The following is a 12,395-nucleotide window of genomic DNA, read 5'->3' as shown; positions in this document are numbered from 1 at the left end:
GTTCATCGTAGACTCAGGCCTATCTCTCATTTGTGGAGGAGGTATCATCACTAGTAGGAAGGTTAGCAGAGAATTTTTGAGGTCACACAATGTACAACTATATTCAGGTATTGACATCATTTGTCTTATTCAAGTTTTGAGGTGGCCTTGGTCATGAAGGCATCCTTGAAGCCTCATGTCGGGCAAAAAGTTTTGCATGAATTGACGCAGTCAAGAAGAGTAGCTTTTAGTTGGTCATTGAAGACAAGGAATATCTCCATTAGGTAAATCTAGATTGAGCTTAGAGTGCCAATTGTTAAAGAAGCAGCATGAATTTGCTCACTCAAGAGAAGAGTAGCTTTTACTTTATTGACCTTGGAATCGCCAATAGTTAATGAAGTGGGAAAATGAACATTTAAAGATTGGCTTAGTGTGGATTTTATTGCCAGCAAATTTGGCTGCTCAAATTGCAAATGAATAAGTGTAAGAAGTTCATGAATGTTAAGATCCAACATAATGTTGAGCTATGATTGAAACTCACAACTAAACAGAACTTATCATTATATGATTAAAAACTACGGCTGAAAAGAGAACTTACAACTATGTTTTCCATACTCTTAAAACTTATAATTATATCTGGCCAATTTGGCTTATTTTCCACAAACATAGACCATACACGAGGACTATCAAAATAAATTACATTATACTTGGTGTAGTTATAGGCATGTCATTAATTCTCAAGCAATGTGAATTGTACGTTTTTTCTAGAAGTACGTATCGCAATCAGATATTTGAGGGGATATAAAGTAATTCCAAAGGGCAAAAAGGATAACAAAGACCGCTAATAATATAGTTGAGAAAAGGCAACGATAAGGGGCAAAGCTTAATTGAGGGGCTTAGTAACCAAGTGACTAAACACAATGCAATGGATTAGTAACCACGTGACTAAACATGGTGCTATGGATTAGTAACCATGTGACTGAACAGAATGCATGGATTAGTAACCAAGTGACTAAACACGATGCGATGGATTAATGAGCAAATGACTAGAAAACGATGCGATGGGTTAGTAAGCAAGCTGCTAAACATGCGATGTGATGGATTAGTAACCAAGTGACTAAACACGATGTGATGGATTAGTGACCTAGTGACTAAACACGAAGTGATGGATGATTTGACCGAGTGACGAAACACATGATGCTACGGATTAGTAACCCAGTGACAAAACACACGAATGCGATGGATTAATAGGCAAGCGATTAAACAAGATGAAATGGGATTAGTAACCCAAGTGACGGAACAAGAGTCTCGGGTTTCCGTTAATCGGAGGGTCCATGCCAGAGGCTCCCCTGTCTCTCTCGAATGAAAAGACACACCCCCCTCTTTCTTACTTACACCTCCAAACCCAAAAAACAAAGAGACATAAAAGAAAAGGCAACAGAAACAGAGCATCTGCAGGCAGCAGAGCAGGCCCAATCCATCCATACACACAGACAGACAGACAGACAGAAGACAGCAGACAGACAGACAGACAGACAGACAGACAGACGAAGAAAGACAGAAGAACCCAACACCATCCCTGCTGCATAGGGGAAAGTGTTAATAAGCAGTGGTTGCATCCATTCCCATTCCCATTCCTGCCTTGCCCTGCCCTGTCCTCCTCGTACCCTAACCCTAACCCTAACCCTAACAACAGGGATCCCTGCTGTCGAACGATAACGGAAGGAGAACCGGGGAGTGATCTCTGTCGTGTTTATTCCCTCGTCTGTGTATCTAATCGACCGATCATGATGAACTTGGATGGAAGCGTAGAAGCCAGCCCCCCTCCTCACCAAGGGAATGCTGCCGTCGCTGCTGCCAAGCAGACCAAATCCATGTCCCACTCTGTGGAAACGCACTCTGTCTCCAGAAGGTTAAGTGGCTTCTTCCCGGCGTTTCCCCCACGTAGTGTAGATGAGATGGTTTTTATGATAATGACCAGATCTCTCCGAGTAAAGATTCATGCCTATATAAATGAGAGAAAGAGGGGATTTTATTCAGGAAATATCTACGCTTTGATGCCCGCCCACGTATGTCTATATGTAGAATTCTGGGCATTTATGTGGTCATATTTCACCAAGAAGTGTATACCTGCATGTATATATGTCTGTTTCTGTGTGCAAGAGGGGAGAGGGACTAGAAATGTATTCAGTAAAAGTCTCATATGTGAAATGTATGCATGTGTTTATTGGAGACGAGAATGAAAACAGTTACATAAAAGGATTGCAACTCTAGCATATGATCTGATGTATGTATCATCTATACTGGAGGTCAGTATGATGTATCAATATATCATATAAAGCTATTAAACGCACCTATTTCTGTCATATGATTTTGATACTTAGCAGACGAATTATCTACTTACTTTACATTCATTTTGGTGCTTTGATTATTTGATTTATTCCTATTTTGAGGGAGAATCAATGTAGAAATATGTAGGGATAGATCAAAAGTTGAGTAACCTTATCTTCATCTTGCCTTAGCAAGAGTGGTGTCTTCCCATCATATCAATTTCACCCAGAATGACCCATATTATGTGCACACTTGTTTTTCTTAATTCATAAATGAACATTTTTGCATCTATTATACTAATTACTGTCTGTTTTATATGATATTGTTTTCCAATTGCATTATATCCTATCAAACGGTAAAACAATAAAAAATTAATCTGCCCATCTTCTCCAGGCTAATCAGAATAATTCGTTTTACATGCTCCATTTTTTCGAAATTTTGCTTTCGACATGTCTATACATAACACAATTAGTTTGTATATGCTGTGCTAAATGGTTTTTCTTTAAACTGGATTAATTCCTGTTAGAAATGTTTGAGAACATGGCATCATAACTGAAAATATTTGAATTGAAAATACTACTTCTGAATGATTATTCATTGATCACAAAACTATGATTTATTCCCTGGGTTGCTAAATGATTTAAATTGCCAATTGTGTTAAGTTTCTGGAACATGTTCAAGTCTCTAAGTTGTAAGAAGCTCATGTTTCGTCTATCATCATCATTGTTACTATTATTGTTTGACTCTTTCGGCGTTCATTTTTCCAGGTTGCAATCAGAGCTAATGGCACTGATGGTAAGCTTACCTCTTTACCAGCTTTCTTCAGCTCTTTGATTCTTCTGTAGGTCAATATTGTAATATTCTGTAGATTCTTGCATTCAACAGACATCTGGGGATCCTGGCATCTCAGCGTTTCCTGAGGGTAACAATATCTTCTTATGGGTTGGCACCATCAAAGGCTGTGCAGCAACTGTTTATGATGGCTTGTCATACAAACTCTCAATGAAGTTTCCAACAGAATACCCATTTAAACCGCCTACTATCAAGTTTGATACTCCATGTTTCCATCCAAATGTCGATCAATATGGCAACATATGTCTAGACATACTTCAGGTAAGTGTCTGGTTAACTATCATCTCCATGGACTGTAGAACACAATGTCATTGAGACGTGATTCCTTTTTACAGGACAAATGGTCATCAGCATACGATGTGAGAACAATTCTTTTGTCAATTCAAAGTCTCTTAGGAGGTTATTCCCTTATCGCTTATTTTTATTATAATATTTCATTAGCTTGTCTTGATCTAGCCTAATTAATGATTCATAATTCATGATGCAGAGCCCAACAATGACAGCCCCTTGAATAGTTATGCTGCAGCATTATGGGTTAACCCAGAGGGTGAGAGTTAGTAGGCTAATGAATTCTATCTTTATAGGCTAATAGATGAGTTTATTGGCTAATGACTTACATCTTTATGCACGTCCAGAATACAGAAGAGTCATGCTTAAGCAATACCAAGATACTGGTGGATTGAATGGCCGGTAATGTGCTCTTGAAAATTCATTATTTTGACACATACTTTCAGGTTTTCTATGATTAAAGACTTCAATCATTAAAGAAACTGGAGAGTAGCAATGCTAAGGTAATCCCAGATATCTTCCTCGATTTTTAAGCTGCACATAGTCCCTATTGCATCCAATTTAATGTAAGGGAATGGAAACTTGGACGGGTCATGTCAGGATCATTCATCTCCTGCTGGGTATGTATCTAGGACAGATCAAGTGTAGGGTTGGTTTAGTAAGTGACTTTAGTGTATTTTCTTTGTGGCTTATGACAAGTTGTACATCGCCCAGTTCCTCTTTACTCTTATGACTTGAAGGGATCTCAATTTTTTTCTTTTAGCTTTTGTTAATATGGTATAGATTTTGCATTGCATGGGTTTGTCACTTATTCAAAAACTTTTGGTTTTAGCTGTTCTTTAGTTAAAGGTAAAAGGTTGTACAAAGAATGTAGTTATAGCAAAAGTTGATAACAAAAAGATCTTTTTTGTTACATCTAAATTGTATGCGTGATGGTTATAATGTAAAAAAAGATGGGCATTCCACTGTGTCTCAATAGATTGTGTATAATGTTCCCAACACAACAGTACCCAAAAGCTTTGGCAACGATTTATAATGTTGATGAACTTTCAAGAAACATGTCTTGTGCAATATGAGGTTCGGTCCATTTTTCCAAAACTTGTTAGTATTTTGATAGTCATGAATTATAAAGATAAGTTAAAAACCAATAGGAATGCAATTGTACAGTCATGAGTGAAAACTTGTTGATGTTCTGATAGTCTTGAATTATGAAAGCTAACATCAATAGAAATGCAATTGGACACTACATGGAGCCAATTGAATTTTGGGTTTCCCAATTATGTTATATTCCCTTTGAATGTGTTAAATTTTAGGATTACATCATTACCGCTACTGAGAATATAGAATATAAGTTAGAAGCCATAAATTGATCAAAATTGCATGTTGTGTTTAATTTCTTGCTTGTTTTCTGACTACTGGGTCCTTAAATCTATCTATGCCAAACAGACACTGGCCATGCATTAAGCTTTTACCTACTCAGACACATTTAAACTTTGATTATGTACATGTACGATGTCAGTAAATTTGCAATCAAAGAAGCAATCATCTTGTATATGTTACATGTAAATAGACAATCTAATTTTCTGTACTGCTTTATCTGTTGTTCCTAGATTCCCTTATTATTAAACATGGCTTTACTGTACTAACTGCAGTGTGAAGTATTTCTGTTTGCCTTAATCCACCAGTGTTGTAATTATCCTACAGCTTGGGAATTTTAAGGTATTTTGCATGCAATGTTTTTTGTCGGCTTGGAGATTTTAAGGTGCGAAGCTGAATATGCTTTGATCATAAGAAAATGGATTACAGTTTTAAATAGTCGATCCACCAGTGTTGTAATTATCCTACAGCTTGGGAATTTTAAGGTAGTTTGCATTCTATGTTTTTTGTTGGCTTGGAGATTTTAAGGTGGGAAGCTGAATATGCTTTGATCATAAGAAAATGGATTACAATTTTAAATAGTCGATCCACCAGTGTTGTAATTATCCTACAGCTTGGGAATTTTAAGGTAGTTTGCATGCTATGTTTGTTTTTTTGTCAGCTTGGGGATTGTAAGGTGTGAAGCTGAATATGCTTTGATCATAAGAAAATGGATTACAATTTTAAATAGTCTATCCACTAGTGTTGTAATTATCCTACAGTGTGGGAATTTTAATGTAGTTTGCATGCTATGTTTGTTTTTTGTCAGCTTGGCGATTTTAAGGTGTGAAGCTGAATATGCTTTGATCATAAGAAAATGGATTACAATTTTAGATATCCGGTTTTGGTTTTCCTAACCAATCCAAGATTTCCTTGTATTGAATAATGACATTGATTGCAACCCACCCCATTCACTCTTAAGATCTAATGCTCATTTGATGCTAAACAAATAATTGTGCTTGAAAGTAACAATTATTTGAATACTTTTCTAGTGTCAAATCAAGTACACATCCATTCAAGTTGCAAAAGGATAAGGATCCTCTCAATAATTCAGGCTTTAGTTTTACAATTCATCCACTACTTGCTTGCAAGGTAAAAAGGATTATTTATATCTTAATTCACTGACCCTATTTAGGATAAGAAAACATCAATAATAAAATAGACCTTACTTTTTATGTTATCATATACTTATATGATCCACCAAGGAATCAGTATAACTGATGGTCCGACTCACTCTCTATCAACAAAATCTTGTTTGATAGATTATCATATGCTTCTTGGGTTTTGGCTGAAGTTGCTGCCACCACATATACTTGAGGCAAAATGGTGTTCTGTGTACACAAATTTTACCCTCCATGAAGAATGGAAGCTGGAAAACATAACATTCATACCTTGTTAAGCAAAACCAATAGACTAGTAATTAATTATGCCATACTTTCATGAGTAAACAAAGGGATGGATCACGTATAACTTGCAAAGCGTTGAATCTTCCTTTATCTCATTCTGTGTCTATAAATAATGTGGGGTTTTGTTGCTTTGGCCTGTCGTAAGTTTGTCCAAGCCAAGAATGTCTTCTATAGAATTTTGATGAACAAAATAAGTGCGAGTAAACACATGGCTTCCTACAATATGTTCAGAAAAAATACATTATTTCCTCAAACTGAAGTTGGGGTTCCCTAATAGACTGCTTTGCCTTATCCAAGCCAAGAATTTCTGTATATGATTTCATAACAAAGAATTTGTTAAGACAAATGTCTAAAAAAGTATATGATTTCATGAACAAAGAATATGCTAGACAAATGTCCAAAAAAGTACACGATTTCTGAGTCTATATGATTTCATGAACAAAGAATTTGCTAGACAAATGTCCAAAAAAGTACACGATTTCTGAGTCTATATGATTTCATGAACAAAGAATTTGCTAGACAAATGTCCAAAAAAGTACACGATTTCTGAGTATATGATTTCATGAACAAAGAATTTGCTAAATGAATAAAGCTCGTCCAAGCCAAGAATTTCTGAGTCTATGATTTCATGAACAAAGAATTTGCTAGACAAATGTCCAAAAAAGTACACGATTTCTGAGTCTATGATTTTATGAACAAAGAATTTGCTAAATGAATAAAGCTCGTCCAAGCCAAGAATTTCTGAGTCTATGATTTCATGAACAAAGACTTTGCTAGACAAATGTCCAAAAAAGCACATGATTTCTGAGTCTATGATTTTATGAACAAAGAATCTGCAAGAAAAATGTTCAAAAAAGTATATGATTTCTTAAAACTTGCAAGTTCCCCAATACACTGAATTGTAGAGTACAAAATATGTTAATAGATATTGGATCTCCAAATTTGTGTGGATTTTAACACTTCAACCTATAATCTATATCGGGTTACCTCCCAATACACTGAATTGCAGAGTACAAAATATGTTAATAGATATTGGATCTCCAAATTTGTATGGGTTTTAACACTTCAATCTATATCAAGTTACCTCCCAATACACTGAATTGCAGAGTACAGAATATGTTAATAGATATTGGATCTCCAAATTTGTATGGGTTTAATGCTTACTCAATATTATCACTGTATCTCCTGTATTTGACTTGGCATAAATCTTATATAACTTGAAAAGCTTCAAAACCCAAACTTCATTCTGTCTTATTTATGAATACTCGTCTTATTGATGATTAGTCATAAAAAACAACACAAAAGGCTCACATCTGAATGTCACTTTATTTATAAAGAATGTGGCAAGTGCATCCATATGTAGACTTGGGCAATGCAAACAACTGAAATCATTAAGATACCTTGCTTTGATCCCAAACTCCAGCATCAACACAACCATATCCATTTACAATGAGACCAAGCTTTATCATCAATACACAAGAAGATAGTATCATCCCAAAACAGGAAAATAACACAAGCTATAACCAATTTTAACTCCGATTATTGTTATCACGCATTGAGCAAGCTTTTGAATATGAGTCCTGACATTTACATCTGATAGCTACAAACACAATGCCGAGAAAATTCGGGAAATATGAAAATAACCACCCATTTCCTGATTATTTCAGGGTAGGTGTGTCCCTCACAATAGGAATACGTCTAGGCGCTTTGTCAAATCAATAAATAAAAACTGATACTAAAAGTGAATGATGTATCTGACGAATACCCATGCTCATGTATTTTTGTACAACTTTGCCTGGGCGTTTTGCAGTTGAAAAATATACCTCTTATCTATAAGGAAAGAACCCAAAACATTAAAATAAATTGGGCTTTTCCTATCTGTTTCTCTACATGTTATAACCCTCCAAGGGTTGAGCCTTTTGCTATACATATACACAACATTAAGGTAGGATACAATCACATACCTTCTGTAGAGATACAAACCATGCGTATGGATCTCAATATAAACCAGGTAACAAGTCAGGGAGGAGAAGAAACCTCCCATTTCCTGATGAATTATCATGTAAATGATAATTAGGATGTATTGGCATCCTTTCGTCCACATAAAAATGAGATCCATCTACTTCTTGTACATTCTCATAGAGATAATGAGGATGATCCTCTTCTTCCATGCTCTGGATAAACCTTTGAACCTCTAATGGATCCAAACCTTCTCTACCAAATGACATGCCCAACGAATACGCATCCTCACCACGATAAAAAAGGTTACATTTTGGTTGATTAAGTGAAAGGTTACTATCATGAACCAATGTACCTTGTGCATCTTGTCGGGAGGTCTCTTTATCAAGAGAGGATGATTTTGTGTTTTCGTAACTAGTTGATGCATCCCCAAGAGATCTGCTAGTCTCCTCCAAGCCACCCTTTATCAATTTCAGATGATTATCAACATGAGTAGAGTTGCTTTCACCTAGAAGCTCAAGAACCTCATCAGGGTCGAAGTAGTCATCGTCACCTAGATTAGCAAATTGATCATGTTTGAGAATTTCATATGAGAATGGCCATTCTTCTTGTGAGTTGATGGTTTGCATATCCGACATAAGGGATTCAACAGGGTCCACATTATCCAAGGAGGCCAACCCATATAGATTCTTTAAAGCATCCTCTAGAATCACATCTGTTTCCCCTTTGGTATTCAAAGTGGGAGCCAGAGGTTGGCCTTGCAATGTCATATCATTCACATATTCCTTGTTATCAAACTTTTGACTTTGATAGCAATTATAAGAGCCTGTCTCTCCATTCATGGACATCAAATTAAAAGGCACCGCATCACCATTGATGGTCATCGAGTCAGAAGGCCATCCATTGCCAGTTCCGGGAATCAAATTAGCTCCATAACCAATGGGCATTGAAATAGAAGACCTTACATCTCCTTGACCAATAGGCATCGAGATAGAAGACCTTATATCTCCTTGACCAATGGGCATCAAAGTAGAGGACATTACCTCTCCAGCACTAATGGCCATCAAATTGGAGGAGTTTACCTCTTCATTAATGGGCATTGATTCTGAAGACCTTACATTGCATATCTCAGCTTCAAAGGGGGAAGGAAAAGCATGGAGTCGTTTAGCTGTAGAAGGTTTAACATCTTCCTCTTCTTCCTCCTCAACAGAATCCAGATGAAGCATCCGAAACCCCGAATGTTCTGGGACCAATTTGCTGGAAGATGAGAATGTAACCGCGCTTTCATCATCCCGACCTATGGTAATGCACGAAGAAATTTCTGAATGAGGAGGGCTAGTGACATTACCATCACGGCCATTCCGATTTGGTTGAATAAAATTGAAGATCTTGAAATCCTGCACATCAGGGAAATTGAGACGAGCGCCAGCACCATATATAACCCGGGCAGCTTCATCATAAGCTACGGCAGCCTCTTCTGCAGTAGAGAAAGTACCCAGCCACAGTCTCTCTCCTCTATTAGGTTCTCTTATCTCTGCTACCCATTTTCCCCATGTGCGTTGGCGGACACCCCGAAATCTACACGTCGCATTTTCAGGTCCCCCTTTCCCTTTCATACAGCCTTTCCTCGAGCCTTTGGCAGGAGGCTTCCGGCCCAATCTGCGGTTGCCGCCTGCTGTTGGATCTACTTGGGGTAGGGTTTGTGAGATAGATTTGTTGTGTTCTGCCCACCATGTGAGGATTTCTTGTATTGATGAGCAGCCGTGTGGATTTGCTGTTCTCTTCCGAGACCTCATGTTGTCGAGGATCGACTCGATTCGATTCGATATACAGTAGCTGATTAGGTCTGATAGAATGAATGAGAAGTTGAAGGTAAAAAAATATAGCCTTCTATTGGCGTTTCTCAGTGTAAGGCAAGGGAAAAAGGTGAAGGTTCCTGTGGCCTCTTTGGACAGGAGGCGAGCTTCTTTTAGGGTTTCTTTCTATTAGGGTTGCAGAGAGGGAGAGAGAGAGAGAAAGGAACAGGAGGCAAATGGCGATGGCGTGATGAAGAAGGAGCAGAGGAGGGAGGTGGGGGAGGGGTGAAAGAAGGGTTTATATAAAGAAGGAGAGATGCAGGGCGTGCCACGTCACGCGCTGGGGCGAGGCTGACGTCATGCCCCACGTGGCAGCGCGCCAATCCAGCCCAGCTCCTCTCCTAGAAGTTTCTCCCATAATTGTTCCAAACGTTTGTTGTTTTTACATTTTTGACCCCACCTTTCGTCTCTCTCTCTCTCTCTCTCTCTCTCTCTCTCTCTCTCTCTCTCTCTCTCTGGCTTCAGGCGTCCATGTCCAATGTGTGTGTGTGTCACGTGTGCATCCCACAGACACAACCTTCTCCATACACCAGTCCATCCAGAAAAGAGACCTTTGTCTGTCTGTCTGTCTGTCTCTCTCTCTCTGTCTCTCTCTTGTCTGCTTTTTGCCCATCTCCTCGTGTTTGTTTGACCTCTCGAATTCCAGAGCTCCAATGGCTCGCTTGAGGATGCGCAGAACTCGACTCGCCCTCCACATGAAATGCATGGGATGCTATCCAGTGACCTCCTTCCCAGCTATTCAGACAATCCCACGCAAGACTCCTAGTGATGGACACGCCAATGTGGCCAAGAAATGTCCACATACTCTTAAAATGCCTGGCTTCCCGCGCACTCCTAAGAGTGCTCATTGGTGACTATCCTGTTACCTATTATTAAAAAGTGTAGGCCACCCTTGGTGTGCATTAAAAAACATTTTAAAAGCAAAATTGACATGGGTGAACACATGACATATTTATAAAGCATTCACTAGTAGTTTAAAAGTTGCACTTAAGGTAATCTCTTGAGACAAAATAAATCACCGATGACATGTAAAGTCTCTGATACGATGAAAAAAAGGTAATGGCTCTTCCATGTTGTGGTTTAGCGCCTAGTTTCTTGCTCCATTTACACCCACAATTTGCTGCGTTGACTTTATTTGTCACGACCAACGTGGTACTAAACGTGAACATTAAGTAGTTTGTGTGTGTGACTATATTGTCTACTTAGGTCTAATGTTAAAGGAGTGGTCATCATTATTGTTGGTGGCAAACATTGAAAAATGCTTATATCAAGGTCTTTTGAACCAAAAAGCTCTAGAACCCTTGTTCTAGTGGGATGGTTGACCTACAAGTTAGAACCCATCATCTTCATCCCAAAGTAGTCGAACTAGGAATGCATATGTGTTGGAGATATATTCTAATGTAAGTATGAACATAAGATAAAATATAAGAAAATGAAGACATTGATAGGGAAAGAAGGGTGAGGATCCACTCGACCATCCCCTCACAATGAGATCGAGATGTATTCGAGCCTTGAGAGATGCCTCATACAATTGCTACAACTTTGAGTCATACCTAGTATTGGTGCACCCTTGCCACAAGATATTGTTAATCGAACAAATTACGATCTCAACATAGTCCGATAATGCCCTTACATGTGTAGAAACTACAATACAAACTACAACGGGATAATTGTATGGTTATGCCCGTAACAATATGGAGGCGTAATCAAAATGAGAAGATCATTCCCTGAAACCTTCTTTAATTGCAATATTAATGAAAGCGGCATGATAAATCACGATGATTTGAAAAAGTTTTTCAAGCATTCATGCATTGAAAGTTTGAAATTCGGTTTCACCCTACACATACACCAAGAACATTATGTATCACCTATACATATTGGTCGTCATACTAATGCATACAACACTTTCAAGGTACCACAACTTCCATCCTTTACATCTTCTTGTTATTGCTAGTTCATCCCTTGAATATCTTTAGTTCACGGACAATCTTTTTTATCAACTAAATCAAGAAAATGTTAGAAGAAAAGCCAATGATTATTAGAACATTAGTAATCATATTTATACCACTATCCTTGTTTTTTCTAATATTTTGGAACCCCTCTTCTTTCTTGTGAATCCTTAGACCTTATTTTTTAATGTCATTCCCAAAAGATTACATCTCATATTGTAATATCATTAACATTGTTTTCAAAAGTCACAATTTTTATAGATTCTTGATGCTCCCACAAACAGATCTCATTGCTTCCTACTAGCATTGAGGTTTGAACACACCGATCTCTACTCCACTTCTACTTTTGATTTTAAGAT

The 12,395-nt window shown here is 37.8% G+C and overlaps 2 protein-coding genes across 2 annotated transcripts; one reads left to right on the top strand and one right to left on the bottom strand.

Annotated features, from left to right (window-relative positions):
- Window positions 1-1,472: 1,472 nt before the first annotated feature.
- On the top strand, window positions 1,473-4,244 carry LOC147867263 (uncharacterized). The gene is made up of 6 exons (XM_087315054.1): window positions 1,473-1,891; window positions 3,078-3,105; window positions 3,196-3,423; window positions 3,498-3,561; window positions 3,650-3,709; window positions 3,798-4,244. Exons 1-6 carry the CDS (start codon window positions 1,767-1,769, stop codon window positions 3,854-3,856), a joined length of 564 nt encoding a protein of 187 aa, XP_087171180.1. The 5' UTR covers window positions 1,473-1,766; the 3' UTR covers window positions 3,857-4,244.
- A 3,548-nt stretch (window positions 4,245-7,792) lies between these two features.
- LOC147867262 (uncharacterized) lies at window positions 7,793-10,075 on the bottom strand. Its single transcript, XM_087315053.1, has one exon. The coding sequence runs from the start codon at window positions 10,025-10,027 to the stop codon at window positions 8,270-8,272; it is 1,758 nt and encodes a 585-aa protein (XP_087171179.1). The 5' UTR covers window positions 10,028-10,075; the 3' UTR covers window positions 7,793-8,269.
- Window positions 10,076-12,395: the final 2,320 nt, after the last annotated feature.

This window comes from Azolla caroliniana, unplaced genomic scaffold (assembly GCF_043228905.1).
Source record: "Azolla caroliniana isolate FFs.n. ecotype wild unplaced genomic scaffold, voAzoCaro1.0.p SCAF_2, whole genome shotgun sequence".
In the NCBI taxonomy this organism is placed as follows: domain Eukaryota; kingdom Viridiplantae; phylum Streptophyta; class Polypodiopsida; order Salviniales; family Salviniaceae; genus Azolla; species Azolla caroliniana.
Note: the sequence above shows the minus strand (reverse complement) of the source record. Positions and strands in the feature narration are given on the sequence as shown.

Excerpts from the sequence above, each read along its gene's own strand:
- LOC147867263 (XM_087315054.1), top strand. The coding sequence starts at position 1,767 with ATGATGAACTTGGATGGAAGCGTAGAAGCCAGCCCCCCTCCTCACCAA. Across the intron at positions 1,892-3,077 it reads ACGCACTCTGTCTCCAGAAG|GTTGCAATCAGAGCTAATGG; the intron begins GTTAAGTGGCTT and ends TCATTTTTCCAG. Across the intron at positions 3,424-3,497 it reads TATGTCTAGACATACTTCAG|GACAAATGGTCATCAGCATA; the intron begins GTAAGTGTCTGG and ends TCCTTTTTACAG.
- LOC147867262 (XM_087315053.1), bottom strand. The coding sequence starts at position 10,027 with ATGAGGTCTCGGAAGAGAACAGCAAATCCACACGGCTGCTCATCAATA.